We start from the raw sequence: 14,408 nt of genomic DNA, 5'->3' as shown, positions 1-14,408 counted from the left end.
GGTCGCTGTCAGAAATGTTCACACTCGGGACTCTCAGGTGTGAGTTCATTTGACTACTATAACTCATAACACACCTTTCTCATTTCAGCAAATGTTTCTAGTATGCATTTTGTTACTGTGCTATTGTACATCAGAGACTCATTGTACTAAATTTATGTTTTAATTCTGCTATTTCCATAGCATACAATAATGATTATTGTGCCTATTTTAAGTATTTATTGTAAAGGTTATTGAGTGATTATAATTAAATTATATTGGGCCTTTATTCAAGTGGCGTAGAATTACTTCGCTGACATCGTCATTCTCCTGGACATAATCACGGGTCCTGTATATTTGAATATTACATTAATAACCTATACATATTAATGTATTTTGAGATCGATATAAATTCGCAAAATATATATGTAAATAATATTCTAAATACAAGATGGTATGGTTCATTTTAAGGAAAACGTGTTATGTATGTATCCAAAATACAATGAGTCGAACATTTTCAAATATTGTAAATGCTATTTTACAGAGATTCCAAGGATATGTGTTATGCTTGTATCCAAAATACAATGAGTCGAACATTTTCAAATATTGTAATTTTTTTTTTACAGAGATTCCATCTATCAACGTTGAGTGATAATTCACTGTTCAGCACTGGTGTGTAATTATACTAATTTTGTTTACTTTCAACACGGTGGTATGTTACAGATAAGATGTAATCGACCTGTTCTAGCCGCTATTACAGGTGTTGCTAATTGAGGTTCTGATAGTTTCGCTGCTTATATTATTGTGAGTTTGCGTGTTTATTGTTTTTCTCCTTTAATTTTGGCAGGTACAAAATCACACAGCAATATAACCACAGCGGCTAGTTTATGCTACGCTGAAGACAGAAACCACAGCATTATGCTTCTAGAACTAGAAAGGCAGCGTGTTTTGAGCGTTGTAAAATTATGCTGATCCAACCTATACACATATTTTGACCATTTGACTCTTAGATCTGTCGTATCGCAATCTCCAGAGTTTAATTTGGAAACCATGATCAAGTTGTTTTAACCATATACAACTACTACATTGCATTTGAATCTGAGTCTCTCAAATTCAAAACCCTTCTTCATAAATAGGATTAAAAAAATACATTATCTTTATCATTGTCACTATTGCCGATTGGCGACAAGTTTAAGAACAACATCAATGTGAGAAATTTAAAGCAGAATTTACGTTTCCGGAATCGCAATCAAAATTGAAATCTTTGTTGTATATTCATAAGCCCCAAGGAGCGGTTTTACAGAGTCAACAGAGTCAACAGGGGTTTCGAGATTGACGTATGCGTATATGGACCAAACGTTTTAGTGATCTCACATATACATCCGCATTTAGCAGACAAATAGGTTGCTTGTGCAAGGGGACGCGCCCACATGTTCAGCAAATATATTGCAAAATTGTTGACGTGGCATTGGCTTCAAGTGTAAAGAATCCAAAATAGGGGCAAAGCCATCGAATTATACAACTGATTCATTGTGTATCAGCAATAGGTAACCTGGTGTTCATTTCAATATGCAGCCATCATAGTTATTACACAGCATAAAATTCAATGTTAACAGCCTTGTTCCTGGTTGGCATACCATAAATACCACATAAATATTCTGGAATCGGGGGTGGGAAACGCGAGAGATTTGACTACCACACGATCTATATAGACCCCTTTGCTTTTATTCTTTTTTAATGAATCAGCTTCTATTTTAGTGTTGGTTTTTTTCCAGACTTTTTACTACTTATTAGCAGAGACACATTGGGTGAGTTTGATATTGCGCTTACTGGAATATAATTCGATTCGAATGTAAAAAGAGACTCTGTCATTGGTTGGATATCACACACCAATAAGAACAAAAAATATAAAAATATAGATAAGGAAGGGGAGTTATGGTGTATATTTAAATCAGTTGTTTTTCTTGCATTAACAGTTCTGCTATTATTTCTGGGAACATCAAAGCCCAATATTGTATATTCGTGGTCAAAACAAACGTTTTACACGAATTGTTTAACTATTTTTCAATGTCAATGGTTGCAGTGAAATAAATACAATTCAAACTAAGTAGAAACTCTTGGGAGACAGTATATGTATAACTAATACGACAACGCCAAGAATATACTGATGCAGTTCGGGAGCCTGATCTGGAGAATGCTAGAATAGGTCAGATAAAATATAATTAAAAACTGCACGAAATACAAATAGTCTCGCTAGAACAACAAGAAGGAGTGATTTGTAAAGGAGACTACACGAGACAAATTAAATCAAAAGAACAATAATTACACATATTTGTAATTTTGTTAATGGCCGATGCCACAAATACTAAAAGAAAATAATTCCACCATTACACACGTATAGTATCAGCCATAATATAATGAACCCAAATTAACATTTAATTTATACACTTTTTATAGTGTTCTAGACTTGAATCAATAAGCGATCGTTTTTAACATAGCATACTCTAAAGATATTAACTGTATTGTATAGACATTTTAAAGATGTTATCAAAATAAGCTATAATATTGTATCAACGTGTATAATATCATGTAATATATATGATTAAATTGCATACGTTCTTATACATATATATATATATATATATATATATATATATATGTGTGTATGTGTGTGTGTGTCTGTGTGTGTGTGTCTGTGTGTGTCTTTGTGTGTTATTCTTTTTGGTGTGTGTGTGTGTGTGACTTTCAAATGTTTCCTCTTACTGTCACATTCCCTTTGTTTCTGTGATACTCGGCTTTTGCCCTGCCACATTGGAAAACGTACAACCCATCCACCTGAACCTCATTATATGAACATAGAAGAACTGAGACAACGAAATTCAGGATCGCATTGTCTGTTGCATGCTATCATTAGAACATGTGAATATTGGTAAAATCCTATAATACTACTACTGATACGTCACATGTACCGATATTTGAGACATCATTACTTTACATAAAAGCTTCCCAAATTGCATCCAACTTGAGTAAAAACGAAGGTCTTGCTTGGTACCTTCATTATCCGGATTTTACCATAGTAACTCTAAATGATATGTCAACAACATTCACGTTGTTGATCGTGAATGTCCAATTGCGCGTTGGTAGTCTAGTGTGAGTGCATTATTTATTTATGTATTTATGGGATGAAGGCAATGACTGGAAATATCATCTCCCTAATACTTGATGGTGAACAAAAATATAAGATCAGAAATAATATGTGTGATGTTAATAATCATTACCATCATTGTCGATGCAGCTGTGATTTCGAGATCATTTTGATATAAATATTCCTGCTTCATAAAGCGTTTGAAACGGATCTTTCGAAATATAAATTATATCTTCAAGACAAAAGGTTTGTTGTGTTCTAAAGTGTGATTTAAGTACTTTTGGTATACCTATATGCCTGACAGCTACCGCATGTGTTATCTTGAGCGTTTGTTACTTTTCCAACTATCGCCTGTTGATGCGTGTACCGTTATAGGCAGGAGAACAAGGCGCGTAAAGTCTAAGCCTCCTATCCAATCATAGTTCGGTGGCAAAACGTCAACAAAATATAAATACATAATCAATCACTAATAAATGCCTTTTACCTTAAGTCTCCCATCGGAACCCATCTTCAATAAAAAGAGTTATTTTAAGTCTGTTTTTATAACTGATAGCTTCATTGCCTTTACCAACAATTCTAACGTTTTCTGAGTGAACATTTTCTCTTTATACTCATTATTTTCATTCAGCGATTAATTTGTTATCAAGCATTATGCAAGATCCATTGCTATCAAATCGTTTTCAATTTTTCAGAGAATGTGTTTTTTTAAAATTCGTTTTCTCTCACCTTAAAGTTCATCTCCACCCTAATAGTTTTGGTACTATAAGGAATATTTAGAGCTTTCCGTGATAATTGTTCACTTAATATAATGATATTCATATTCGTATGTTTACGTCGATTCTTTGAAATTCATATTCGCCCTAGTCGCTAATGAATGTAGTGCACGGTATAATTGGGGCCACAAAGTTGTTGATATATCGTGTTACCTTATTAAGATTTAAGCTTAGTACTTTCCTCATCCATATATTTCTCATTTAGTTCAACATGCTACAGTACTTTACTCGCAGTACTGTAACTAAAACTAAAATAACAATAAAATACATATAATGTTGTCACCAATAGGAGCAGTTGTTCTAGTTAGTAGTAGTGATTATGGATTATATATATATATATATATATATATATATATATATATATATATATATATATATATATATATATATATATATATATATATATATATATATATATATATATATGTATGTATCTATATATACATTCTTTAGTTTCCGTCTTATTCATGGTATCTATTAAAATATTAAAACATGTTCTATACTGAAAAACAAATGTCTGAGTTTCTTTCATTTTGTTTTGTGTCCATTGGCCAATAAACAATATCGCACACATTTCCGACTCTATCGCATATTAAAATTTTAAGTAAATAATTATAAACGGATGATCATTACTTAAATTGACGTTTCGGAAATACCGTGTATTATGTCCTTGTTTATAGATGAATATTGTACATTGGACTTCAGACATTAATCTACAGTATTAGCTGAAAAAGTATCAACACATTTAAGTACAAGGAAATATGTTGTTCTTCTATATTTTAGCTTCCTGCATAACATTGACTTTTGTCTCAGAAGGAAGGACCGTGGAAGGTATATTAGGAAGAAACATATCTTTATCATGGACATACAACAATACAAACAGGGATTCTTTACGTATTACTCGTAACTCTTCATTTTTTCTGTTTGTATGGCCACTTACAAATCACATCATCTGGCATGAAAAAGATGAAAGAATACAGGTTTACGTAAACAACGGTACCTTCGAAACGGAACATGTTACTGTTAGCATTTCAAACGTTACAAGAAAGGATGCTGGCATATACAAGTTGGAACGATCATGGGATTTACACGACTTCAACGATAGTGTCACTCTACAAATTGGTATGTTGTATAAACCTTAGATTTCATCAGTTGTTCGTTAATTACAACAGTGCAAGTGCTCATTTTACTAGAATTATATGGATTTGTCAGTTTAAGGTAGTTAAAAGTGATAATTAATAAAGAGATATAATGCTAACTTTATAATCAGAGTTTATAATTGAGAACCTGAAAGCATGTCTCTCGGTAGCTTTTCATGTCAGAAACAGTTATACAAAGAAGTACGATCTAACTTATGTATTTCGTATTTACTCGTTTCTTAAAGGTTTCATTTGTTTTGTACAGACACTTCTTTAACACACTTTGTCCAGGATTTATTTTTGCCGTCCTAATTATCTGTGTAAGCTTACCACCCATAATCTGGTTAAATCATATTTTTAAGCATATATAAACATCTTAGATCAAACAAATAATTCATACTTTATGATGACGAATTTAATTGACGATAGTACTTATAAACCGGTTGCCTGATTATTTAAGTGCAATGTCCTACCAATGTATGTCTGAGCCAAAGGTATGATTTAACATTTGCAGAATTTCAGCATTTGAGTGATATTATTTATATTAATTCGTAACCCCTGCACCACTAATTTAATTACTTTGTCTGATTTCATCTACAATGTAAGACCTTCAACAAATCGTTCCTAATTATGCTAAAACATTGAATCACCTCTTTTATAAAAGTTTTGTAAAGATACGCTTAAAAAATTCATGAGAGGAAAATAAATTTAAAAATGTTCAGTATGACAACTAGATATTCAGTACAAAAAGAATTGCATAACGACTACAGACGATTAATTATTTTTTTAAATTATGCCGCTAGTGTTTGATTTTCTATAGCTTTAGTCATCCTCATTATTCGTATGGTTTGCATTTTTCTAGATGAAAGAACCCCTCCTTGGATAACTATGGTTCTACATGTCGATTTGTACATAGAGTTACAGTGCAATTCCCATAATATATCCACCGAAAAGGTTTCTTGGAGCCTCAATGGATCTATGATAGAAAACAATGGCAAATATTCTCAAAACAAGTCGGTTCTTGCTATACATAATTTAACAGCTGATGATGTGTACAACATGTACAAATGTAAGTCATCCGGAGTTGGATTTGAGAGTGATCCATACAGATTAAATATTTGTAAGTATATTGTTCTTTTTGTCTTATTCAGTCACTGTCTTTTAATCGCCTGATATTGCAACATACCGGTATCCCCGAATCTACCTTTCCGTAAAAGAATGTTCTTCTATAAATAATACCAGTTTCGTCTGATTACAGACTATATAAGTATAGCTTCTCGAAAGTGTCAAATTAAAAAAAGGTTATGATAATGATTGGTCTGTATACATACACACCATCACACACACGCACACACACACAGATACACACACACATATATATATATATATATATATATATATATATATATATATAGAGAGAGAGAGAGAGAGAGAGAGAGAGAGAGACAGAGACAGAGACAGAGACAGACAGAGATAGAGCGAGAGAAATACTGTTTAACACTTTCTCCCAAAAATCACATTTGTACATGAATTTATCATTGTCTTCAGCTCCACGTGTTCTAAGTCGATGCCTTCGATGGAATGGTACCTTTGTTTAAAATATTTTTATTATGAGGTATGAAATCAAGTTGAATATCTGCTCGATCTCGTATTCCCTTTGATAAACCAATAACCTGAAACAAAATATTCCCCTGAGGCGTATATTTAATATATACAGTTTGTTGACTTTGTCCATAAATATATGTTATTTATATCTGTACATTCTACTTGACCTTTCCCAATGAATATCTTTATTTTACGGCTTCGGTGCAAGTCTGATCTTATATCTCACCCTCATTTTTCGCTTCTTTTCTAGTGCATTGGTTTTCTATGCATATGCTGCGGAAACCACAATAATGAGGACCACACCCATATGATCCTCGTCTATGTCCATCTCCATGATATTACGCTTAAAAGTAGGGAACCAATGCACATGTGAGATACGGTTTTGAACGTTTAACGCTGTCTGTAGGACGTGGTACCGGATTAATCTGGAGAGTGTTTTTTTTCATCAACAATGTCAACTTCTTCTTTAAATTGTTAAAAACGTTGAATTATATCAAATATTTAGGATGGTTTTTATTCGGGAGGAATACTAAATTTAGTCCGAAGGGGAGATGTTAATCCGTCGCAAACTCATCTGATAAAGATTCCAGTTAGTCATAAATGACGCGGACGATTTATATGCAGGGCCTTGCATCTTGAACTTCTTAAGTTTCAACTTGTATTTGTATGTAAAAGTTCTTGTTTGTCCAAAAGACACCCTATTGAACGGTTTAGTGTGACAATATCCTCCAGAGCAGGAAATCAGCACTACATATGCCCCTGCATGTACTCCTCTGCCTCTGCTGAGAACAGGGTCACATCCCCATGACATGCCTGGCGCCAACATCGGCACTTAGTACAAGAACAAAATAGAACGTAGCGATTGCAACAACTACCGGGGCATCTCAATCTTCAGCATCATCAGAAAGGCGCTCGCCCGTGTCGCTTGGCGCTCTAACAAACCCTAGCATCCCGCGTCTTCACAGTTGCAGTATGGCTTCCAAGCCGGCCGGTCAACCGTGAACATGGTCGTCTCACTACGAATTCCTAAATATAACGAATGCCAATATTTAAACTATTTCTGATTTTTAATAATAATTATTTATTTTTTTACTTCCTGATAATGCCTATTTAGGTTTTATATGCTTCATTTCTTTGCCATATTAAAACCAGACTTTTTAGTATATGTTATGTGTTGTTTCCACAGAATTATATGTCCGTCGCAAGAGGGATCAACTTATATTACATAATTACTCGTATTGTCTAATCTTTGCTATGCCTTAAAGTTGAATTGTCCGACTTGTGTTTAATAGTTTTATCTAATGGGTATATTTTAAATCATCCGATGCATAAATTGCACGAATATATACATACAGCCGTGAATATATACATTATTGCTTCTATGCAACTTTTCAGTACAAATTTTGATAAATATGAAATTTATTTTGCCATTTGTGCAATCTTTATTCAGTGTTAAGATATTGCTCTGAATATATAAATATTGAAAATGGATTGATTTATGTTCATTAGGCAAACCAAAGTTTGATTTACAGTTTCATTTAATTTCAGCTCAATCAAGTACCAAACCTATCAACGGAAACAATTTTGTGCAGCAAGATTTCAATGATAAGTATTATAAGTGTATTTACTATAATGTTATAACATATCACAATGAGCAGAAACAGATATTCAAGGTCCAGACCAGGGAGCGCATATATGTTTTAGCAATCAAATAAGAGTCATTTAAAGCTGTGGAATACGTTTGAATATTGCCATCATACAAGTGCATCAACTCTAAGATATCTCGCCGCAAGATTATATATTGTATCACATATAACATGGAAAACAATCATGCCATTAGATCCAATGTGTTGTATTTCATACTACTTTATTGATTTCATGGTTTTACTCCAACAAACAAGCTTGGAAACAATGAATATTTACCTTTCCTTCCAGGTCTACTAGGACCGCTTATTGGGGTTGGACTAGTAATTGTTGCCATTTCCTTGATCATCGTTGGAATTCTAGTTTTCCTCACGCAGAGGTGTAAAGTTGCATTCAGCAAATCGGGTACGATTATCTTCTACTTTTTATATATACATGTGTCCACATATAATTAATTCACAAGGTTTACATATATAGCATAAATTCTCTCTCTAAATGAAAATGAAAAATGTTGATATTAAAAGCAAAATCTCTTTAAATTGTCACCAACTAATTTTTTTCCAAGTTAAGTGCTCTCTGGTAACATACTTAATTTGTCCCATTCTAGCTTAAAGAGACAACATTACTATTGCTTGTACAGCTTCTTTTTTTATACACATGCATTCTCTGATGACAGGTTATGCTATTGTTGTGTCAGGTATAATGTATAATTCTAAACATATGTAATACGTCTCTGCTATGACACCTTGGCGAGTTTGATTTTGCAAGCAGGGAAAATACGCTGAACGTAGTATTTAAATAAGAATTTACTTACGTTACATTAAACAATTTATTTTCACAGAATAGTGCAAAAAATAAGTATAATAAAGTGCATAAGAATGAAACCATTCGTCGTAGTTACAACATCTGCACAACTCTTTCCCACGCACATATCTGAGGTACATAAGCAAAACGCACTTTGCATTTGATTCCCCTTTTGAAAAACGTTTCCTCCCTTTTCAGGAATATCCCCTTCTTTATTGATGCGCTCTTTTACACTGTGACAACCTTTATATCATCATTTTGTGGACTTTCAACCAAGTTGACGAACTTTGTATGTGATTGCTCGTCTGTGCAATGCGTTTGATAGACCCTATTAGTATGTCAGGAATTAGATTCAAGAAAGCAAGTAATGAGCAATCTTGGCCATATTAAAATTTGAAATGATAATGTTTTTGGCTTGAACACACAGCAAAACTAATGAATACAAAGGTGCATTGCTTAACACAACTACCCGATTTCACAGTATATACTTGCTGTATACACCTTCACCTGAGCACCCCGTATATCTTTGAGGTCACTGATTCACTTATTATCATGCTAATGCAATATTATTACTGAGATAAATGGAGATGATCACAAGGCAGCCTACTATTATATTATCGTCTAATTGGAACTTTAGTGCGACAATCAGTAGAGATGTTATCGTGCTACACTATTTATACCTGAAAATCGCCTGACGAAATAAATTTTTTTAATAACAAATATCTTCAACCAGAAATATAGAGACTGTATGTTTAAACCGCAGTTTGATTGTGAAAGGTTGAATGCGCATTTTTACAATTAAGACAATCTGTTTGTGACACGTTTGAACAAAATAAAATAAATATTCACAAACATGTTTACAGAATAATGACGGAAACTTTCAGAAACAGGATTGAAAGAAAGGAAGCAAAAAGCAGATATAATATTACGCCAAGTAACCAAGTAAAACAAATAAAGGACTCTGATACGAAAATCAAATGTCATAGTCTTCGATCTGACAGACATAATCGAATTGCAATAGCATATCATTTTGTTACGCACAATCACAACACGCAATTTCAAACTTATTTTGTATGAACCATTTTCACAAGTGAAATATGAATTGTGTGCTAGGTCATGAAATAAAACAATAACTGACTTCGGGAACATTGGATAGGAAACCAATGCATGATATATCACACCAATACACTCAGGGCTATGTTCTACACACAACAAAGTAAAGTTCAAACTGATTTGATGCAACCTAGACCAACAACAAGTCTATAATGCGAAAGTTGTGTTACGGTAAGAGCATATATTGGGAGAGATGTGGCACAATGAAAACAAATAAATGCGTACGGAACAAGGAACTGAGTCAGACGTGACTTGCATAACGTGCCGCGTGAAACCAGCAACTCATAATATTCCAGATGAGGTGAAGATTGGAGGTGCTATTGCAATGGAGAAAGGTCGATGATGTGATCTCGACATGAACAGAGTATATTTTGCTGGTTAGAGAAACAAAGGCCATATATTGGTTAGAACGTCCGCCTCGGATGCCGGAGGTCGTGGGCTCGATTCCCGGCCGAGTCATACCAAAGACTTAAAAAATGGTACTAACAGCTGCCTCGCTTGACCTACAGCGTTAAGAGGTTAGTGTAAGGACTGGTCGGCCTGGTGTCAGTATAATGTGACTGGGTGGGACATCATGTTACATGTCTGCGGCATGATGCCCCAGTGCTAGACATCACTATAAACTGCCACATTGCAGACATCGTAGCGATATGACTGAAAGATTGTTAAAGCTACGTTAAAAATAAAATTCACATCACATCACATCCTAGGCACATAACTCTGAATGGAAGACTTTAATGCATGGTAATAAATCGTGTTAGATAAAACAAACCAAAGCCTCTCTAATGATATTTTGACTTGAAAATAATGTATACAATTAAAACGAAAGCTGTTAAAGAACCATACTCCAGTCCACATTTGTACAAATAAAAGAATTACACTGAATCATACTCTAGAAAATTGTGATTCGATGGATGAGACATTGTACATCAGATAGACTAAATGATTAGATTTATGACCATGCCACCACAGTAAATGACGAATACGGAAAATTGTACCACAATAAAGAATTATGAACGTAACGAACAGACGCGAAACAGAAGACTTTGACGGAACAACCTTTGAAGTAATGGCTGCATGTCTGACTGAATTGAATTTGTAAACTTTAACATTGATTTGTATCACGCTCTCAAAGTAATATGATATATATCTTAACACTTTAGATTACATACATCGTTTACTTATATCCAATGTAGTATATGATAGCAGCAAAGCTTTTGCTGTCCCAAATGACAACCTTGCAATAGAGAAGTCACTTCAATGAATGAAAGACGCAATGCAAAGTAATGCACAGAGAATATACACTTCTTAAACAAGGCCTTAGGTGCAAAGTCACAATGGCGCAAACCGAATACCAGAAGCAGTGAATATAACATTATTTATTTTTTACTTGACGTTTTATGTATTCAGTTACTTAAGGAAATAGAGGAACTATATAGTTTCCATTGACAAGAAATATTATTATTTGGATTTGATCTCCTTAGGCTGATTTCAAAGTACGTGCTTAGAATCAAAGAAGCCGTCATTTTCATAAAACTCAATAAAGCATTATTTTGTATATTTTCCGATGAAAACTACAAACTAGGTGAACTTTGTATGTTAACGCATTGCGTGTTTATGTGTGTGTGTGCAGGGGGGGGATTTCTTACACGTTTGATTTGTATTAATAAGGTGATAATTAGCACCTAATGTTTGAATGCACAACCATTTCTCGTTCCACAAAAATTATATAAGAATTCCAAATATGGGTTGGATATACGAATAAGTAATATATTAAAAATTGTAAATGTTTCTTCCTGTCCCTCAAGTTCAGTTTTTAATTTTGTACAATTTCAGGAACACAATATCAGCCAAGTGTAGAATCTTTAAACAGAGAAGTTGCTCGAGAATTGTTAAGATTCAACCATGGCAGATCGTTAACTGTCCCACGGACTTTGAGATCGGGGTATCCAGTTGTAAATAGAATATCCGGGAGTTTGCAAACACTTATGGATCATATCCACGATATTTGGAATCCATCTCGACGAGCCTTGTCTTTGCAGACTTTGCAAACGTTGACACAATTATTGTATGCGAATATAAGTCCAGTTCAGAGTGATGATTCGATGAACGCGACGTGTTGGTCTAAGACAGACAGCATGTCAAGTCTGAACGTATCTGCAGACCGACTTAATCTGGATGACTTGTCTTCAAGGGCTCAAAGAGACAGTGGAGTTAGCCATGATGAGCAGAGTATTCGTACAAGATCTGTAAGCCTGAACAACGTCCGACCTCACGGTTTTGAGCAACACTCCGAGGAGGAACAATACAGTACTATAGATGAGGTAAAATATGACAGCTTCCACTCTCAAAACCTCTCTGTGTCTCTCAATATATGCATGTCAGAGCGGGAAAGTGTAATCTCAAAGGGAAAGTGCAACTGGTAATGTGGTTTAATGATATTGGATTTAATATAAGAGTTTTACCCAAATTAAACAATTTGTTTTCTGAATAAGATTCTCCAGTAAAGCCGTATTTGCTTTTTACATATACTGTATTCTTTTTAATTCTAAGCCTCCAAAACAGAATAATATTACTTCATGGAGCATGTTTGACTTTGATTGGTCTTATAAATTGAAGAATGTCTTACTTTTATAGAATATCAATTATCATGTATAAGCAAACATTTACGTTTCATATTGTCTGAACTGAATCGTTAATCACGAGTGCCAAGAGAGTGCATGTATGACCGCATGGTTTACAGACCACAATTTGACTAGGATTTTGAAAGACCACTACAAATGTATCGCAGTTTACTTTATAATTATGGCGATCGCAATTATTAATGTATGTTGATTAGTGTGCTGACTCACATGTCGACAATGTTGAAGTTTAATGTTTCACTATACGGATAACTTATATTTCAGAAATGTAGTCATCCGAGTATTATGTTCGCAATCTAAAATTGTATACCACCAGAGGTCATTAAAATAAAGAATTTTCATTCTAACCTAATTCATGGGCTGACATGATGACGTATCTTCTGCCCTGATGTATTTTATATCTTGCAGTACACATGCTTTACGTATTACCACATAAAAGTACTGTAATCTTTGAGTATCTACATTACTCAGCACAATATGTCTGATCTAATATTTACCCATACAGGATGATATATATGTTTCATTACATGTATGTAATCACTTATCATGTATCTTGTGTTGGTGATATTTTCCAAATATTTATTTCGTTCTTTCCGTCCATCTAAATATTTATTTTGTTTGAATTTATTTATTATTTCTTCACCTTTTCTCATAGGTTAAATTGCCTGTCTACCATTGCTTCAAAGCCAACAAGTATGCTGAAACTCTACAAAACGGCTTCAGAAGTCCTGAAGCTGGAAACAACGATTATGACATTGCGGTTCTGCCCGTTCTTTGAAAGCAGTGAAGTTGTTTGTAGTTCTGAAGCACTCGATTATAATAGAAGACGAATTCTAACCAGCATTAACAGTCCGCTTACTCATTATTCCCACTATGAAAACGAAGTCATATGGACAACGTTATTTTGCATGCCAGGACCCAGCAATGTGGAATGAATTGGTCACTGAACTCAGATACAAGGACACAGTAATCCCATTCAAGACTGCTCTTAAAACTCACTGATTTTGACTGCAAGAACAAACTTAAAAATATAATAATGTTCCCTGCCTTAAATATTTACAGCATATTTTATGTTTTCTAATTTCGTGGTGTTTGTTTTCTTTAATAATATCATTATACATGTGTTTTATGTTATAGGTGTTGTCTAACGTTGTAAAGAGCTTCAGAGCTTCTAAAAATTAGGCGCTATACAAAGTCCCCATTATTATCATCATTATTATTATTATTATTATTATTATTATTATTATTATTATTATTATAGTTAGAAGAAAGATTTTTGGGGCACCAATAGCGAATATTTTGTATGTTTTCACAGAGTGATCAATATCACTGTCTATCTATCTATCTATCTATCTATCTATCTATCTATCTATATATATATATATGTAAACAGAGAGATTCATCGATATATATATATATATATATATATATATATATATATATATATATATATATATATATATATATATATAGAGAGAGAGAGAGAGAGAGAGAGAGAGAGAGAGAGAGAGGGATTATAAATAAATAAATATCCCTCCATATCTCCAGGCACAAGCAAATTCTAAAT

The 14,408-nt window shown here is 33.6% G+C and overlaps 1 protein-coding gene across 1 annotated transcript; it reads left to right on the top strand.

Annotated features, from left to right (window-relative positions):
* Positions 1-4,507: 4,507 nt before the first annotated feature.
* Positions 4,508-14,048, top strand: LOC149793528 (uncharacterized). The gene is made up of 5 exons (XM_089966406.1): positions 4,508-5,016; positions 5,896-6,153; positions 8,187-8,687; positions 12,036-12,523; positions 13,497-14,048. The coding sequence occupies exons 4-5, from the start codon at positions 12,188-12,190 to the stop codon at positions 13,617-13,619; spliced, it is 459 nt and encodes a 152-aa protein (XP_089822532.1). The 5' UTR covers positions 4,508-5,016; positions 5,896-6,153; positions 8,187-8,687; positions 12,036-12,187; the 3' UTR covers positions 13,620-14,048.
* Positions 14,049-14,408: the final 360 nt, after the last annotated feature.

Source organism: Sinohyriopsis cumingii, chromosome 8, assembly GCF_028554795.1.
Source record: "Sinohyriopsis cumingii isolate HCF-2022 chromosome 8, ASM2855479v2, whole genome shotgun sequence".
In the NCBI taxonomy this organism is placed as follows: Eukaryota; Metazoa; Mollusca; class Bivalvia; order Unionida; family Unionidae; genus Sinohyriopsis; species Sinohyriopsis cumingii.
The sequence above is the reverse complement of the archived record's forward strand: the minus strand, read 5'-3'. Positions and strand labels throughout refer to the sequence as shown.